At 41.6% G+C, this 16,511-nt stretch overlaps 1 protein-coding gene across 1 annotated transcript in view; it reads right to left on the bottom strand.

The window, feature by feature from the left end:
- Positions 1-5,033: 5,033 nt before the first annotated feature.
- LOC122540761 (suppressor of tumorigenicity 14 protein-like) overlaps positions 5,034-16,511 on the bottom strand; it is a 121,133-nt gene continuing 109,655 nt past the window's right edge. Inside the window, exons 17-19 of the mRNA XM_043676959.1 lie at positions 14,826-15,097; positions 13,618-13,754; positions 5,034-6,700 (exon numbers count right to left, since the gene is read on the bottom strand). Of these exons, the coding sequence (XP_043532894.1) occupies positions 6,539-6,700; positions 13,618-13,754; positions 14,826-15,097 (571 nt within the window). The 3' untranslated portion in view covers positions 5,034-6,538. The remainder of the gene's footprint in view (positions 6,701-13,617; positions 13,755-14,825; positions 15,098-16,511) is intronic.

Genomic DNA, 16,511 nt, shown 5'->3' with positions numbered 1-16,511 from the left:
TTTAGTAGTTTCAACCAAGGATTACTCTTATCTTTATCCATAAGCAATTTAAAACTTACAGAATTATGGTCGTTGCTCCCAAAGTGCTCCACTACTGAAACTTCAATCGTCTGGCTTGGTTTTCTCCAATATCAGATCTAGTATAGCCCTTCCCAATTGGACTATTTACATATTGCTTCAAGAAACCCTCCTTGACATACCTAACAAATTCCCTCCCTAACCAAGCCCTTGGCACTAAAGGACTCCCAGTAAACATTTACATGGCCTCATGAAACAGACTGGAAAGAGCATAAGTTAATTTATCATGAATAAATTGGAAAGGGGAGGGGTTTGATAGAACTTGATGGTGTTATGGGATGTTAGTGTGATGGTGTTAACCATGCTTTGATAGTTATGGTTTTTAATAGGTTTGATCAGTTTAGTAGCTGGTTTATGATAAAACAATCAAAACTTGGCATTACTGTGGGAGACAGTCTGGCTGAGGAGCAATGTGAGAGTGACTAGGGTCAAGAGGCATGCAATAAGGGCAAGAAATCTCTGGTGAGACAAGGTGGAGAGGAGAGGACCAACATCAGGGGTTCAGAGACGGATTGGGATTGAGGTTACATTTGGGATGACTTAGATTATTCACAACTTCCATCATCACTTCAAGTTCTCTAAAGGATCCAATGATTAATCAAAATTTAGACTTTCATCTAAATGTCTACATGGCAAAATACCACAACACCTTTCATCCTGAAATTAAAAGTAGTTAAACCCCTATGGAAGGGGGTTGTACAGCTCCAGTTGTTTTTATAGTGATGTGTGATCAATTGAGATGTAAGAGTTTTAAGAATTAGAAAAACTATACACTCTTTCCCAGTTTACACGCAGAGTGAGAAGGATCCAGACATTTCACAGGAAAAGACAGTTCTGTGAAGGTTTAGTTCCAAGCGGTGGAACATAGTACACATCACTTATACCTTCTCTCGGTCTGTGAAACTAGTATTCGTTACTTAATCTCTGGTTTCAGTCACATGATCAATTTTATTTCCTTTGTGCCACAGTCATTTTAATTCTAAAGACTTTAATTTTACTAACAAGCCTATTATCAAATGCCTTTTGACAATCTATCCAAAGCATGCAACATCAAACTGCACTTTTCTCACCAATCTCTCTCCATACTTCAAAGAAGTACTTCACATTGATGAGAAACATTATTTCCTTTTAACAAGTCCATGCTAAGTGCGGTCATCCTGAACATTGTCAAATTAAAAATATTAACAACCAACTACTTTACAACATGGAAGTAACCCCAGCACAGGAGGTGTCTATTCAACCTCTCATTAACACTTTAACTCATCCCAATCTACTGTTCTTTCCTCAAAGCTACAATTGAATTGTCTTTCACATGCAGATAGCTCAGATCACTTCCTGTTTAAAAAAGCCTTTCCTCGTTTCATTTACCCATCAGTACTTTCTGATCCTCAATCCTTCCATCAACATCCCTTCTAACCACTTTGCTTCTGGCCCTAGAATTTGAAGTCCTTTGAACTGGTTGAGCGTCTGCAACTACTACTTCCCTGCTGACCAAAAGTCTCTCAGCCCATGGACTGCACTAAGTGTTCTTCTGTGATAGGATTCTGCTCTGGAATAACCATAAATACATTCCTCCCCTACACTCAATGCATCTCTAATTCAGGCTGAGGAGGAGGAGAGACAATGTTTTGAGCAAAAGCTCTTCATCAGGAAGATGAAGAGTTTATGCCCAAAACATCAACTCTCCTGCTCTTTGGATGCTGCCTGACCGGCTGTGCATTTCCAACACCACACTTTTTGACTTATTTAGCACAGTACCATACAAGGGAAAATGTAGATATAACAGGGCTACATGGTGACCAAACTCTGTTGAATTAACTCTGTTGATTCACTCACTACCTGCTGCATGTTTACTTAAGCAATAGTAGCCTTCAGACTGCAGCCAGTACAGAGCCAATTTTGGTTGCCTTTGAAGTCCTACACCTCCAGAATAGACTTTTTCCTATTTTCCACCATGTGCTCAACATTAAGTATTTGATGCAAAAATAGAATTTGCTGGAGAAACCCAGGTCTGGCAGCATCTGTGGAGGAAAAGCAGAGTTAACATTTCAAATCCAGTGAGCCTCCTTCAGAACTCTGCTTTTTCTCCACAGATGCTGCCAGACTGGAGTTTCTCCAGCAATTTCTGTTTATATTTCATATCTTCAGTTTTTTGTTTCATATCAGATATTTGTTTCTGTGTCAATGTTAAGAATTCCCAGATCATTTGACTACCAGGAATAACACAGAATAAAACCTGTAATTGTGATTAATGAAGCTGGGATATTGGCTCATTGAAATGATATTAAATGACCAGGCTGATGTTCTATTCCCCTAACCAATGCCTGTCTCACTGGAGTTTAATTTAATATAATATTATTATAATTTATTCAGATTGGTGGTATAGTGGACAGTAAAGAATGATGTAAGATTACAAAGATTTTTTATTAGATTTTTTTTAGATTACTTACAGTCCTTGGACCCAACAAGTCCACACCAACCCTCCAAAGAGCAACCCAACCAGACCCATTCCCCTACATTTATTAAAGAGATCTTGATCAGTTGGGTGAATAGACTAAAGAGTGGCAAATGGAGTTTAATTTGAGTAAATGGCAGGTATGACATTTTGGTAAAACAAACAAAGACAATTAAAAGTAGGGCCTTGGGCAGTAATGTAGAACAGAGAGACTGAGAGGTTCAGCTACATAATTCTTTGAAGTTTACATCACACATATATAAGATGATTAAGAGAACATTTAGCATGCCTGCTTTTCATTGCTCAGACCTTTGAAATTAGGAGTTGGGACGATATGTAGAGGTTATATATTATACATTGGTTAGGCATTTTCTGGAGTACTGTATCCAGTTCTGGTCATCCTGTTACAGGAAGGACAACATTACAGGTATTTCTTCTATAATGTGATGATTATGTTCTTGTGCAACTCCACATTATAGAAAATTCGTGCTTTAGAAACAGAGCTAAAAATGTTGGTGATGTAATCACGTTACAACCAACACACATTTTAAAAGGTCACGCTTTAGAAATGGTGTCCCCAATTGGTCAATCATGTTATGGTGAAGTTGTGTTAACAAAATGCGTGTTATAGCAGAGCAACCTGGAAGGTGGAGAGGATTCAGAAGAGATTTACCAGGATGCTGCTGGAAATGGAGGGTTTGAGTTCTAGGAAAGGCTGAAACCATTTTCACTGGAGGGTAGGAGGTTGAGAGGTGACCTTATTAAGGATTATAAAATAATGAGGGGTACAGATAAGGTGAATGGTAAGTGACTTTTCCCGAAGGTGAGAGATTTCAAGACTAGGGGACATATTTCTAAAGAAAGACATGAGGGACAATGTTTTTATGCAAAGAGTTGCTCATATGTGGAATGATCTTCCTGAGGAAGCGGTGGATGCAGCTACAGTTACAACATTTAAGACATGTAGATAAATACATGAATAAGAAATGTTTGGGGGGATATGAGCCAAGGTTAGGCAGGTGGGACTAGTTTAGATTGGGATTACAGTTGGCATGGACTAGTTGGACTGAAAGGTCCGTTTCAGTACTATATGACTCTAAGTTAATATTTTGCCGGAATTTTTAAAAAATTCTTCCATGGGATGTGGGTGCTCAAGTGTGTTCTCATGTTTGTTCCCTTGACAAGGTGATGGTGAGCTGTCTTTTTGAACTACTGCAGTCCATATGATGCAGGTACATGTAAAGAACTGTTAGGAAGGAAATCCTAATTCAGTGACAGCATAGGAATGGCAGTATAGTTCCAGGTCATGAGGATGTGTGGTTTGGAGGGTAACTTGGTGGTGGTGTTCCCCTATATCTGCTGCCCTGTGAAGGGGTTGTCAAAGAAGGGTGCAGTTAGATGCTGGCGGATGTTCGTGAATTGTTGCTTTTTCTAAAAAAACAATTATCCAACATATTTCTGTTTGTTATCAGCTTGCAAATTTTCTAGCCTGTGAATGTCCCAAAATTGATTTGACAATTTGCTGCAGTGATAACACTAGCTAAACAATTCAGGATCATAATTTAACATCAATCAGGCATTGCACCTTCAATAATTAATCAATTCATTACTTCACTAATATGTCATTACAGACCTCCTTACCAGAGAGGTGATTTGAATTGTAGTCCATTACTGGGATGGTGGCTGGGCATCTCTGATCAGTGTGGTAATGTCACTAGGCAAGTCATTCAGACCCCAAATCAATTTTGGGAAGTTTACAGGCTTGATTATTTTTAAGCTGGCAACAGATATTGACAAGATTGAATGCTTCCATGATAGACAGTGGAATTTGAATTTCAATAAAAATCTGAAAATGAAAAGTTAATCTAATAGTGACCATTGTCAATTGTCATAAAAACCCATCTGATTGACTAAGAGGCTTTAGGGAAGGAAATCTGTCTTCCTTAGTCAGCCTATACGTGACCATAGACCTACAGCAATGTGGCTAACAGTTAACAGCCTTCTGGGCAATTAAGTATAGGCAATAAATGTTGGCCTACTCTGCGGTACCCACATCCCATGATAGAAAAGGAAAAGAAAGTCTTCTTAACATCAGAAGACTTGATACAGCTGCACTTTTATTAGAATCAATAGCATCCTGCTAAATAACAGTGGCTCAGTGGTTAGCACTACTGCCTAAAAGCACCAGGTACCTAGGTTTGATTCCAGCCTCAGGCAACTGTCTGCGTGGAGTTTGCACATTCTCACTGTGTCTATGTGGGTTTCCTCTAGGTGCTCTGGTTTCCTCCCACAATATAAGGATGTGCAGGTAAGGTGGATAGGCCATGCTAAATTGCCCATAGTGTCCAGCCATGAGAAATGCAGAGTTACAGAGATGGGGTAGGTTGAAGTGGGATGCTGTTTCAAGGGTCAGTGTGGAGTCAATGGCCCAAAAATCCACACTGTAGGGATTCAATAATACCATGAATGGAAATGATCAGACATAACACATTGTGAAATATTCCAGACACCAAATAAGATAAAACAGTTGATTATTGTTTATTTTACGTAGAAAAAATTTAATATATTTTTAAAAAAAGAGTGCTGAGCAAGAACCTGTAATGTGAAATCAGAGAGCAAGATTTAAAACACAGACACATTGTATAAAGAAGACACTTCCATTTCTTTGATCCACATCTTTCACACAGACCCAACATAGCCCTGTGCCGATAAAGGAGTTTATTGAGCTGCTAAATCAACTCATCTCATGAGAGTCTGATTTATGCAAGTGGTCAGTTTTGCTTTTTCTAACTCGATTGAGGAAGATGCTTTGACTGTAAGAACTCCTCAGTCACTGTCAGCATACTTAGTTATCTGACCTGGATGATCATCAGAATTCATACATTGGAAACACTGACTAACCTAACACAAGCACTCTACTCTTTCCAGACCTTTCCTTCCATGCTTCCTGTCTGAAGTCAAAAGTCAGAGAAGCAAGTTACAGCTTGAGGTCTGACTGATGCCAGTTCTTTCTCCAGGGAGCACCAAAGTGGTCCAACACCAGTAAAGAGACTTTTAAAGGAGGCAGAGTAGGAGCCTGCTATACGTATTTCCATATTAAGAGATGGGCAAAGTTCCATTGTGCAAAATAGCTGAAATTTGAGTAGAATGTTTATCTTGAATTAATAAATCATAACAGTGATGAGGCCAACCCTAGTTACTCATTCTCACTGTTGTTATTTGTGTCAATCTAGACAAACAAAGTTAGAAAAATCAACCATCATATCCTCATCACAGAATTGGTAGAATTCTTCAGGAATTGCCAGGAGGTGCCAGTATTTAATCTTCAGAAAATAATTCTGGGTTCCAGATGTTTTCTGATCAAGTGTACCACATACAATCGAATGTAAATAAACATTAAAACAAATGGAAAATATTGTTACATCAGAGAATCTAATTATTTTACAAAGTTGAGATTTTAAGGCATTGCAGGCGGACACACTTCCCCAATGTGGTGTCTGCCTGTGTGTCCTTCAATCCCCAATAGTCTGCTTTCCCCTGACCAACACAATCCCATACATCCTACACCACCCAGCACAGTACATCTATCCCACCCGCCCAGTCAGTCCATCTGTCCTTGCCCACATCGGCTAGTGCACTCCATGAATTCCATTGATTTATGGAGGGAGTTGTGTGGAAGTGGGAGGGTGGGCATTCTGGAATATCCCAGGTCGATGTTCTCATTGTCTATATGCCCATTACACACAGAGAGTATTTACTGGTTCATTAACATGTTAAGTAGCCAAACGTCCCACAGAATATCATCACTCATGGGGATGCCTTCATGGAATTTTGTACATTATCTACAAGTTGGAAAAGAACTTCAATACCAGAAATCAATTGGCACAGGCAAAAGTGAAAGTGTGCTCTTAACTTCAGTCCTCAGATGGATCAGTGCAGCTGGTGACGCAGGGCGGAGTGAGATTCCAAATACTCAGCATGTGATTGAGTGATATTCAGCACAAACTAAACTCCAGAGTGTTTCCTGATCCACTCCCGAAATCTTTCAGCCTTAGTGTAGACTCCTGGTTTATTCCTTCTCGCACATCCATCTCCCCAGCTGACAATTCCAGCTAAGAACACCTTTCCATTACTTTCCACACTGGACAAGGGTCCTCCAGAGTCACCCTGAAAATACACATGAAACAATTAGCATCAAGGCCAAGAAACAACAACTGAATAAAAGTCTCGTTACTAAACCAAACAAACCACTGTGAAAACTCAGGTTTCACAGCATTGTCCGCTAAATTCTCCATTTCTAGAACTTCTTAGTGCTTCAGTTAGCAAGGATTAAATGATCTCAGAATGTGAAGAAATGCTAATTCACGTCCAGCTTTTTACAAATCTGTTGCCTCCAGATTGGCTATCAACAGCAATTCCCGTTAGCCAGGGGCGCAGGTGATCCAGCAACTGAACCTTACTCAGGCTCCCTACTCACTCCGCACATATCTCCATGTCCAGAAAAATGGGACTAGTTTAATAATTCAGGCAAATGGAACTGGTTCAATTGTGAAAACTGGGTGACATGGACAAATGGGGCTGTTGGGTCTATTTCCAGGCTATAAACTCTATGACTCGATGGGTGTAAGGATAAGCAACACAGGTAGGGGGATCCAGGAGCTTATCAAACAGGTTAGAGAATTTTGCTCCCTGTGTATATGAGAGTGGGGGCTGTAGGGAGGCTGAACAAACTGTTCATATCACTGTGGTAATGGGAGCCACTCAAGAGGGGGCGGAGAAAAGAGAACTGCAGCTATAATCAGGAATAGTACAGTCAGGGGAATAGACAATCGCCTCTGCGTCCATGATCAAGAGTCCCAAAGGATGTGTTGCCTTCCCCCTGCCCCAGTTCAGAATATTTCAGTGGGACTGCAGAGGAATTTGGAATTGGAAGGGAAGATCCATTTGTCATGGTCCACAATATAGGTCAAAAGAAGTTCTGCTGAGGGAATATAAGCAGCTACAGGCTAAATTAAAGAGTAGAACCAAATCAGGTAATAAACTTTTATTACTACCTATACCATGAGCAAATTGGTATTGGGTCAATAAGACTAAAGAAGTAAGCACATGGCTCAGGTCAGCATGGGAAAAGTGGGTTCAAATTCAAGAGACATTGGCATCAGAGGAGCTGTTTTGATGAGACAGGCTCCACCTCTTTCATGCTGTCCTTGCAAATAGCAGAAGTAGGGCTGTGGTTAGGGCTTTCAACTAAATAGTGGGCTTAAAGTTTCTAGAATAGGACAAAGAGTATGGAAAGAGTCAGGAATTTAACCTCAGGTATATCACATAAGGCAACTACTATAGGGGCAGCATGGTGGCTCAGTGGTTAGCACTGCTGCCTCACAACACCAGTGACCTGGGTTCAATTCCACCTTTCAGTTGACAATCTATGTGCAGTTTACATATTCTCCCCATGTCTGCGTGGGTTTCCACCAGGTGCACCGGTTTCCTCCCACAGTTCAAAAGATGTGCAGGTTAGATGGATTGGCCACACTAAGTTGCCCGTAGTGTTCAGTGACATCTAGGTGAGGTGCGTTAACCATGGGATTTTTATAGGGATAGGAACAGGGTAAGGGGATAGGACTGGGTGAATGCGCTTTGGAGGGTTGGTGTGGACTTCTTGGGCCGGATGGCCTGTTTCCACACTGTAGGGATTCCAATGAACTGAGGTGTTGTACTTAAATGCATGCAGTGTTTGAAACAAATTAAATAAGCTTGTGGCGCAGATTGAAATTGGCAGGTATGATATTGTGGTATCACAAAACCATGACTGCAAGAGTATTACGAGTGGGAATTAAATATCCAAGTGTACCTGTTGTATGCAAGGACAGGCAAATAGACAAAGCCGAGGTGGGGGGCTAGGTTGCCTTGTGAGTAAGAAATAAAATTAAATCACTACCCATGCAGATTCTACACCTTCTGACTCTATATTACTTATTGCTAGAGTTGAGGAACTGCAAAGGAAAAAAGACCAGGATGGGAGTTGTCTACAGGCCTCCTCGCAGTAGTCAGGGTGTGGGGAAGAAAATAAATCTGGAGATAGAAAAGGTGTGTAAGAAAGAGACTCACACCATAATCATGGAGGACCTCAATGTTCGGGGGACTGGGAAAATCTGGTTGTTTGTGAATCTCAAGAAAAGGAATGTCTATGAAATGGCTTTTTAGAGGAGCTTATAGTAGAGCAGAGTAGGGAAGGGGCAATTCTGGATTTAGTGATGTGTCATGAGGCAAATTTGATTAGGGAGCTGAAGGTGAAGGAACCCCGAAGGGTCAATGACCATATTATGATTTACCAAGCAATTTCAGAGAGAGAAGACGGAATTAGATGTTAACAATGTTATAATTGAGTAAATGTAACCACAAAGACATGAGGGAGGAGCTGGCTGGAGTGGACTGGAATGGAAGTCTGGCGGAAAAGACAGTGCAGCAGTGTCACGGGTTTCTGGGGTAACTTGGGAGGTACAGCATAAATTTATCTCAAGGAAGAAGAAACATAGAACAAAGAAGAATACAGCGCAGTACAGGCCCTTCGGCCCTCGATGTTGCGCCGATCCAAGCCCACCTAACCTACACTAGCCCACTATCCTCCATATGCCTATCCAATGCCCGCTTAAATGCCCATAATGAGGGAGAGTCCACCACTGCTACTGGCAGGGCATTCCATGAACTCACGACTCACTGAGTAAAGAACCTACCCCTAACATCTCTTACTCCAGATGCGGCCGCACCAGAGTCTTATACAACTGCAACATAACCTCAGTACTCCGGAACTCAATTCCTCTACCAATAAAAGCCAGTACGCCATATGCTATCTTCACCGCACTATTTACCTGGGTGGCAAACATATTAAGGGGAGGATAAGGAAAGTTAGGGATGGCATAAAGTTAGGGATAAGGAAAGTTGTGGGCGGCACGGTGGCACAGTGGTTAGCACTGCTGCCTCACAGCGCCAGAGACCCGGGTTCAATTCTCGCCTCAGGCGACTGACTGTGTGGAGTTTGCACGTTCTCCCCGTGTCTGCGTGGGTTTCCTCCGGGTGCTCCGGTTTCCTCCCACAGTCCAAAGATGTGCAGGTCAGGTGAATTGGCCATGCTAAATTGCCCGTAGTGTTAGATAAGGGGTAAATGTATGGGTGGGTTGCGCTTCATCGGGGCGGTGTGGACTTGTTGGGCCGAAGGGCCTGTTTCCACACTGTATGTAATCTAATCTAATAAAGCAAAAGAAAAAGCATCACATGTTTTGAGAATTCGCAGGATGCCAGAGGATTAGGAAGTCTTTAAAAACCAGAAGATAACTAAAAAGCAATAGCCGGTGGTGACAAAATATTCAAGTAACCTAGACAGTAATACAAAAGAAAATTGCAAAATGTTTTTTTTTTTAAAAAGATACCTAAAAGATAAGAGAGGCAAGAGTGGACATTGCACCACTGGAGAAATAATAATGGGGAACAAAAATGGCAGAGGAACCAAGTATGTACTTTGTGTCAGTTTTCACGGTGGAAGGCATCAGTAACATACCCAGACCTTCAAGAGAGTCGGGGCCAGAGTTGAGTATAGTGGTAATCATGAAGAAGGTGATACTGGAGAAGCTGAAAAGTCTGAAGGTGGATAAATCACACGGACAAGATGGACTACAACCCAAATTTCTGAAGGCAATAGCTAAGATTGTAAGTTAAGAATCAGGTTTATTTGAAAGTACAAGCTTTCTGATCTGTTGGACTATAACCTGGTGGTGTTGTGTGAGTTTTGCCTTCGTCCACCCCAGTCCAACATTGGTACCTCCACACCATGGCCACCATCGACACCAGAAGCTGCCAGGTCAAATTCAAGATGATCAAGCATATCGACACAGAATGGAAGGCTGTTTAGGGAGCACTTGCTGCAAATGCTGGATAGGTTTGTCCCGCTGAGGCAAGGAAGGGATAGAGGGAGAAGGAACCTTAGATGACAACAGATGTGGAACATCTAGTCAAGAGGAAGAAGGAAGTTTAATAACGATTAAGGAAGCAAGGATCGGACAGGGCTCTACAGGGTTACAAGGTAGCCAGGAAGGAACTGAAGAATAGAGCTGAAAATGTGTTGCTGGAAAAGCGCAGCAGGTCAGGCAGCATCCAAGGAACAGGAAAATCGACGTTTCGGTCACAAGCCCTTCTTCAGGAATCAACGTTGATTCTCCTGTTCCTTGGATGCTGCCTGACCTGCTGCGCTTTTCCAGCAACACATTTTCAGCTCTGATCTCCAGCATCTGCAGCCCTCACTTTCTCTCAAGGAACTGAAGAATAGACTCAGGAGAGCTAAAAGGGAGCATGAAAAAGCCTTGGTGGGTAGCGTTATGGAAAACCCCACGGAGTTCTAAATTTATGCGAGGAACAAGAGGATGGCCAGAGTGAGGGTAGGGCCAATCAGGGATAGTGGAGGAAACTTGTGCCTGGATTGAGAGGTATGTAGGGGAGATCCTTAATGAATACTTTGCTTCAGTATTCACTAGTGAGAGGGACCTTGTCTTTTGAATGTAGCAGTCTATTTCATGCTGTCCTCTCAAACAGGTTGATGTTAAGGAAGATGTGCTGGAAATTTTGAAAGATCATGAGGATAGAAAAATCCGAGGCTAGATTGGATATACCCAAGGTTACGACGGGAATGAGGGAAGAGATTGCTGCACCTTTGGCAACAATGTTTGCGCCCTCATCGTCCACTGGAGTAGTACCAGATGACTGGAGAGTGGCAACTGTTCTTCCCTTGTTCAAGGAAGGGAATAGGGATAACCCTGGGAATTACAATCAATCAGTCAGTCGGTCTTATGGTGCTGGGCAAATTATTGGACAGGATTCTGAGAGACAAGATTTACGATTACTTAGAAAAGCATAGCCTGATTAGAGACAGCATGGCTTTGAGAGGGACAGGCCATGCCTTACAAGCCTTATTGAATTCTTTGAGGATGTGACAAAACACATTAAAGATAGAGCAATGGATGTGGTGTATTTGGATTTTAGCAAGGTATTTGATAATGTTCCCTACAGTAGGTTCATTCAGAAAATAAGGAGGCATGGGATAGAAGGAAATTTGGCTGTCTGAATACAGACTTGGCTGGCCCACAGAAACAGAGGGTGGCAGTAGATGAAATGTATTCAGTCTGGAGCTCAGTGAATAGTGATGTTCCACAGGGATCCATTCTGGGACCTCTGCTCTTTGCTTCCTCATCCAAGCTATTATAAATATCACAGAAGGGTGCGTTAGTAAGTTTGCCGACAACACAAAGGTTGGTGGAGTTGTGGATAGTGCGGAGGGATGTTGTAGGTTGCCACTGAACATTGACAGGATGCAGAGCTGGGCTGAGAAATGGCAGATGGAGCTGAACCGAGAAAAGTGTGAAGTGATTCATTTTAAAAGGTCGAATTTGAATGCAGGTTACATTCAATCTAAAGGTAGGATTCTTGGCAGTGTGGAGGAACAGAGAGATCTTGGGGTCCATGTCGAAATGTTGAGCCACAGGGTGGTTGGGTTGGTTGGTCCGGGTGTCCCAGAGGTGTTCTCTGAAAGACAGCATGGCTTTGAGAGGGACAGGCCATGCCTTACAAGCCTTATTGAATTCTTTGAGGATGTGACAAAACACATTTAAGATAGAGCAATGGATGTGGTGTATTTGGATTTTAGCAAGGTATTTGATTATGTTCCCTACAGTAGGTTCATTCAGAAAGTAAGGAGGCATGGAATAGAGGGAAATTTGGCTGTCTGAATACAGACTTGGCTGGCCCACAAAAACAGAGGGTGGCAGTAGATGAAATGTATTCAGTCTGGAGCTCAGTGAATAGTGGTGTTTCACAGGGATCCATTCTGGGACCTCTGCTCTTTGCTTCCTCATCCAAGCTATTATAAATATCACAGAAGGGTGCGATAGTAAGTTTGCCGACAACACAAAGTTTGGTGGAGTTGTGGATAGTGCGGAGGGATGTTGTAGGTTGCCACTGGACATTGACAGGATGCAGAGCTGGGCTGAGAAATGGCAGATGGAGCTGAACCAAGAAAAGTGTGAAGTGATTCATTTTAAAAGGTCGAATTTGAATGCAAGTTACATTCAATCTAAAGGTAGGATTCTTGGCAGTGTGGAGGAACAGAGGGATCTTGGGGTACATGTCCGTAGATCCCTCAAAGTTGCCACCTGAGTTAATAGGGTTGTTAAGAAGGCATATGGTGTGTTGGCTTTCATTAAGCAAGGGGACTGAGGTTAAGAGCCACAAGGTTATGCTGCAGTTCTATAAAGCCCTGTTTAGACCACACTTAGAATATTGTGTCCAGATCTGTTCGCCTCATTATAGGAAGGATGTAGATGCTTTAGAGAGGGTGCTGAAGGTGAAGGAACTTTCACTGTCAGTAGGTCAAAATCCTGGATCTCCCTCCCTCAGAGCGCTGCAGCAGTTTAACAAGGTGGCTCACCACTAGCTCTGCAATTAAAGCTGGGTGACACATGTTGGCCCCACCAGAGGGGCTCACGTGTAGGGAACAAACAAAAGACCATCACCTGGTGAAATTCATGCTGATGAGCAATGATCCAAAATGTAAATTTAGTTACTTTCTCTGCACAGATACTGCTTAACCTTCCAAGTATCTCTAGTCGGTTTGGCTTTTAATTCAGATTTCCAGTGTCCAATACAATATTTTGCTGAAATTCTAAATGATGGATTTTAAGTTTGGAAAATGGTTCAATGAGGAAGAAAGGGAATAACTGTGTATATAATTGTTCAGAAAATAACAAAGCAAAATTAGTACCGACGGCAATAATTATTTGCATGTTCCAACATTCAGATCAAAAAGAAGAATGGGCTGCCAGAGGATCACACGTGAATGTTTGAAATGTGCCCTTCTCAGACTTACTGTTGCAAGATGAAATGAAGTATTGGAAACGTATGCTGATGGCCTCAATGGGGGAAATTTCTGTGGGATTAGTGTTCTAGAGTGACCAAGCCCAGATGTGGTTGTTGCCAGGGACTGGCCATATCTAACCCACTGCATGTGAAAGAGACTGGCAGAGTGCTGGAGGTCACTTTACCTGACATGCATCGATGCCTCCACTCAAGAATCCAGCGCACAACATGCGGGAGGTCACAACAGTGCTCAGAAACTTATTGCAGACCTGATTCTTTATGATTCGTAAGTCAGCTTGCTGCAAGACTGTGGCCTCAGGACCTACAAGAGAAGGGAAGAGGGAGGATATTACACATCATTCTTCCAGGTTCGTAGTAGTAATGCACCATGTCATTTAATCAGGGTTCCAAGAAAGCAAATCTATCAACCATAAGCAATGATATCAGCCTGTTCCAGAACCTAAGAAATAAGAGCAGAAGTGGGCTATTCAGCCCCTCATACCTGCTCTGTGGCTCCTCAAGATCATGACTGAACTGCCCCAGGCCTCAACTCCTTTCTTATACCAACTCCTCAGCCTTCTGCTGCTTCATATTTCACATTACCTCCTCTTTAAAATACTTTGTAATTTAGCATCCACAACTCTCTGGTGGTAGAGAATTCCAAACATTCATTACTCTCTCAGAAGAAATTCCTTTGCATCCTGATTTGAAATTTCTGCCCCATTATTGTGTAGAATATCCCAGAAACAGAGTTAATGTTTCAAATTTGGTCTGATTCTTCTTCAAGCTCTGAAGAGGAGTAATGCTTGACTCAATACTTTGACCTGTTTCTCCCTCTGCAGATAAAAGTCTGAAACAAACACACTGCCAGACCTATTGAAATTCACTTATATTCAATGTCTGCAGTATTTTGCCTTTATCTTCAATGTTCACCCTGTCAAAAATAGCCCCTCAGAAACTTGTATGATTCAGTAAGATGACCCCTTCACTCTTCAAATGAATAAAGGCCTAACATGTTCAGCCATACTTGACCAGCCAACCGTCCCAGGAACCAGCCTAGTGAATCTCTTTTGAATTTGTTCAGCTCTCCTATTTCAATATTTACATTCATTTATGAGCCGGTAACTTATTGCAAAGTTTATGATATGATGGATAGGGAAAAACCTCCCATTATCCATCTCTCTGAAACTTCTCCACCTTCCAAGGGATTGTTTAACTCTCATCAGTATTACAAGGCAATACTACAACCCAAATCTCAGAACATATATGTGGTATAGCCCATTGCTGGCATCAACATTTCTGCTTTAATGCAGATCATCAAGTTAGATCAAACAGCACAAATGAAAGAGAATTGTAACAGATTCAAGTGTTGCAAGTTGATTGTTTAACTCACCATCTTCCTTCAGTCTCCCCCAGCCTGTGACCGTGACAGTTTTCCCAACGGGGAAGTTATGAGATGCATCTGGGAGGCAGATGGGCTGAATGACACTCGAGAAGGTTACAGGACTAGACAACTCCAACAGAGCAATATCATTATCAAATGTCTGTGGACTGTAAGACTCATGAACAATGATATGTTTGATATTTCCCATCACTACTTGTTCATTCAACTGCAACTGAACATGCAGGCCAAGGTAAGCAACCCAGATATTAGGATCAGAATATCTATGAGACACAAATACAATGAACCGATTAGTCAAGGACAATGGTGCCCTTAGAGCTGAAATATTTCAAATGAGATCACAGAATCAGAAATTACCCCATCACCTCTACACTGATCATCAAGCACCTATCTACTCTAGTCCCATTTTCCAGCTCTTTTCCTGCAGTCTCATGTACTATAATGTTTTAAGAGATTTTAAAAAAACTTTTAAATGTTGTGTGGAGCAGAGGGACCTGGTAAACTAATTGGTTACTGATGGTGCCAGCTACAACAGATATTTTCACATTACCAAACAGAATTAACATTTTTGGTCTTAGATCGAAAGGCACAAAAGCAGTAGCATACAATTAGAATGTGATTTTAGCTGTAGACTGTTCTGAAATGTTCAGCACAAAGTCATTTGGCCCACTAAGTCTATGCTGACCCTTTTGAAAATCAATTCACCTCATTTGACTGCAGAAAGGAAGTTTGAGGGGGATCTGCCTCTGGAGGTAGTATGGGCTGAAGTCAGAAATAGGAAAGGTGCAGTCACCTTGTTGGGTGTTTACTATAGGCCCCCCAATAGCAGCAGAGATGTGGAGAAACAGATGGGGAAACAGATTGTGGAAAGGTGCGCAATGAAGTGCTAAAAATTGATGATATGGGTTTTCAATAAACTGTTGATAGTTCAACATTGATAAGACACTGGGAGTTAATGAAATTGCATCCAGAGGTAATGAAAGATAGAAACTGCAAAGACATTGGCTGTAATTTTCAAACCTTCCTTGCATTCAACTGCTCAAGGAAACAACTGCAGGCTATCAATTTTATCTTAGTGTGGTGAAAATCTTAATTTTGGAAATGATAATTCAAGATAAGTCATGTGAGAAAATGTGGGATAAACAAGCAAAAATGGATTTGTTTAGGGCAAATCAGGATTACTTGGAATTTTTTTTTGATGAAGGTAGTGCAGTTGTTGTGGTCTACAAAGATTTTCAAAGGGCTTTGACATTTGATAATGTCAAGTTGCAGATTTGAGAGTGAAATTGTAGCTCACAGAATGAAAGGAATAGTACCAACATGGGCACAAAAGTGTCTCAGTGGTAGGAAACAAAGTAGTGAGAAAACATTTTTTGTACAGGATGAACATTTACTGTGGAATTCCTCACAGATCCCTGAACCTTCTCCTCAGCTATATTAATTTTCTAGACTTTGGTGTACAGAGCACAATTCCAAATGTGTATATGGTACAAAACCTGGCAGCATTATAGACCGTGAGGAAGATAGTGTGGAATCTCAAAAGTTGGTAGAATGGTTGGAAATTAGGCATATTACATTTTATGCAAAGAAATGTGAAATTATATAAAGGGAGCACAAAAGCAGAGCGATTTCGGAGTAGATATGCACAAATTGTTGAACATAGCAGGTCAGGTTGCG

This window comes from Chiloscyllium plagiosum, chromosome 35 (assembly GCF_004010195.1).
Source record: "Chiloscyllium plagiosum isolate BGI_BamShark_2017 chromosome 35, ASM401019v2, whole genome shotgun sequence".
In the NCBI taxonomy this organism is placed as follows: Eukaryota; Metazoa; Chordata; class Chondrichthyes; order Orectolobiformes; family Hemiscylliidae; genus Chiloscyllium; species Chiloscyllium plagiosum.
Note: the sequence above shows the minus strand (reverse complement) of the source record. Positions and strands in the feature narration are given on the sequence as shown.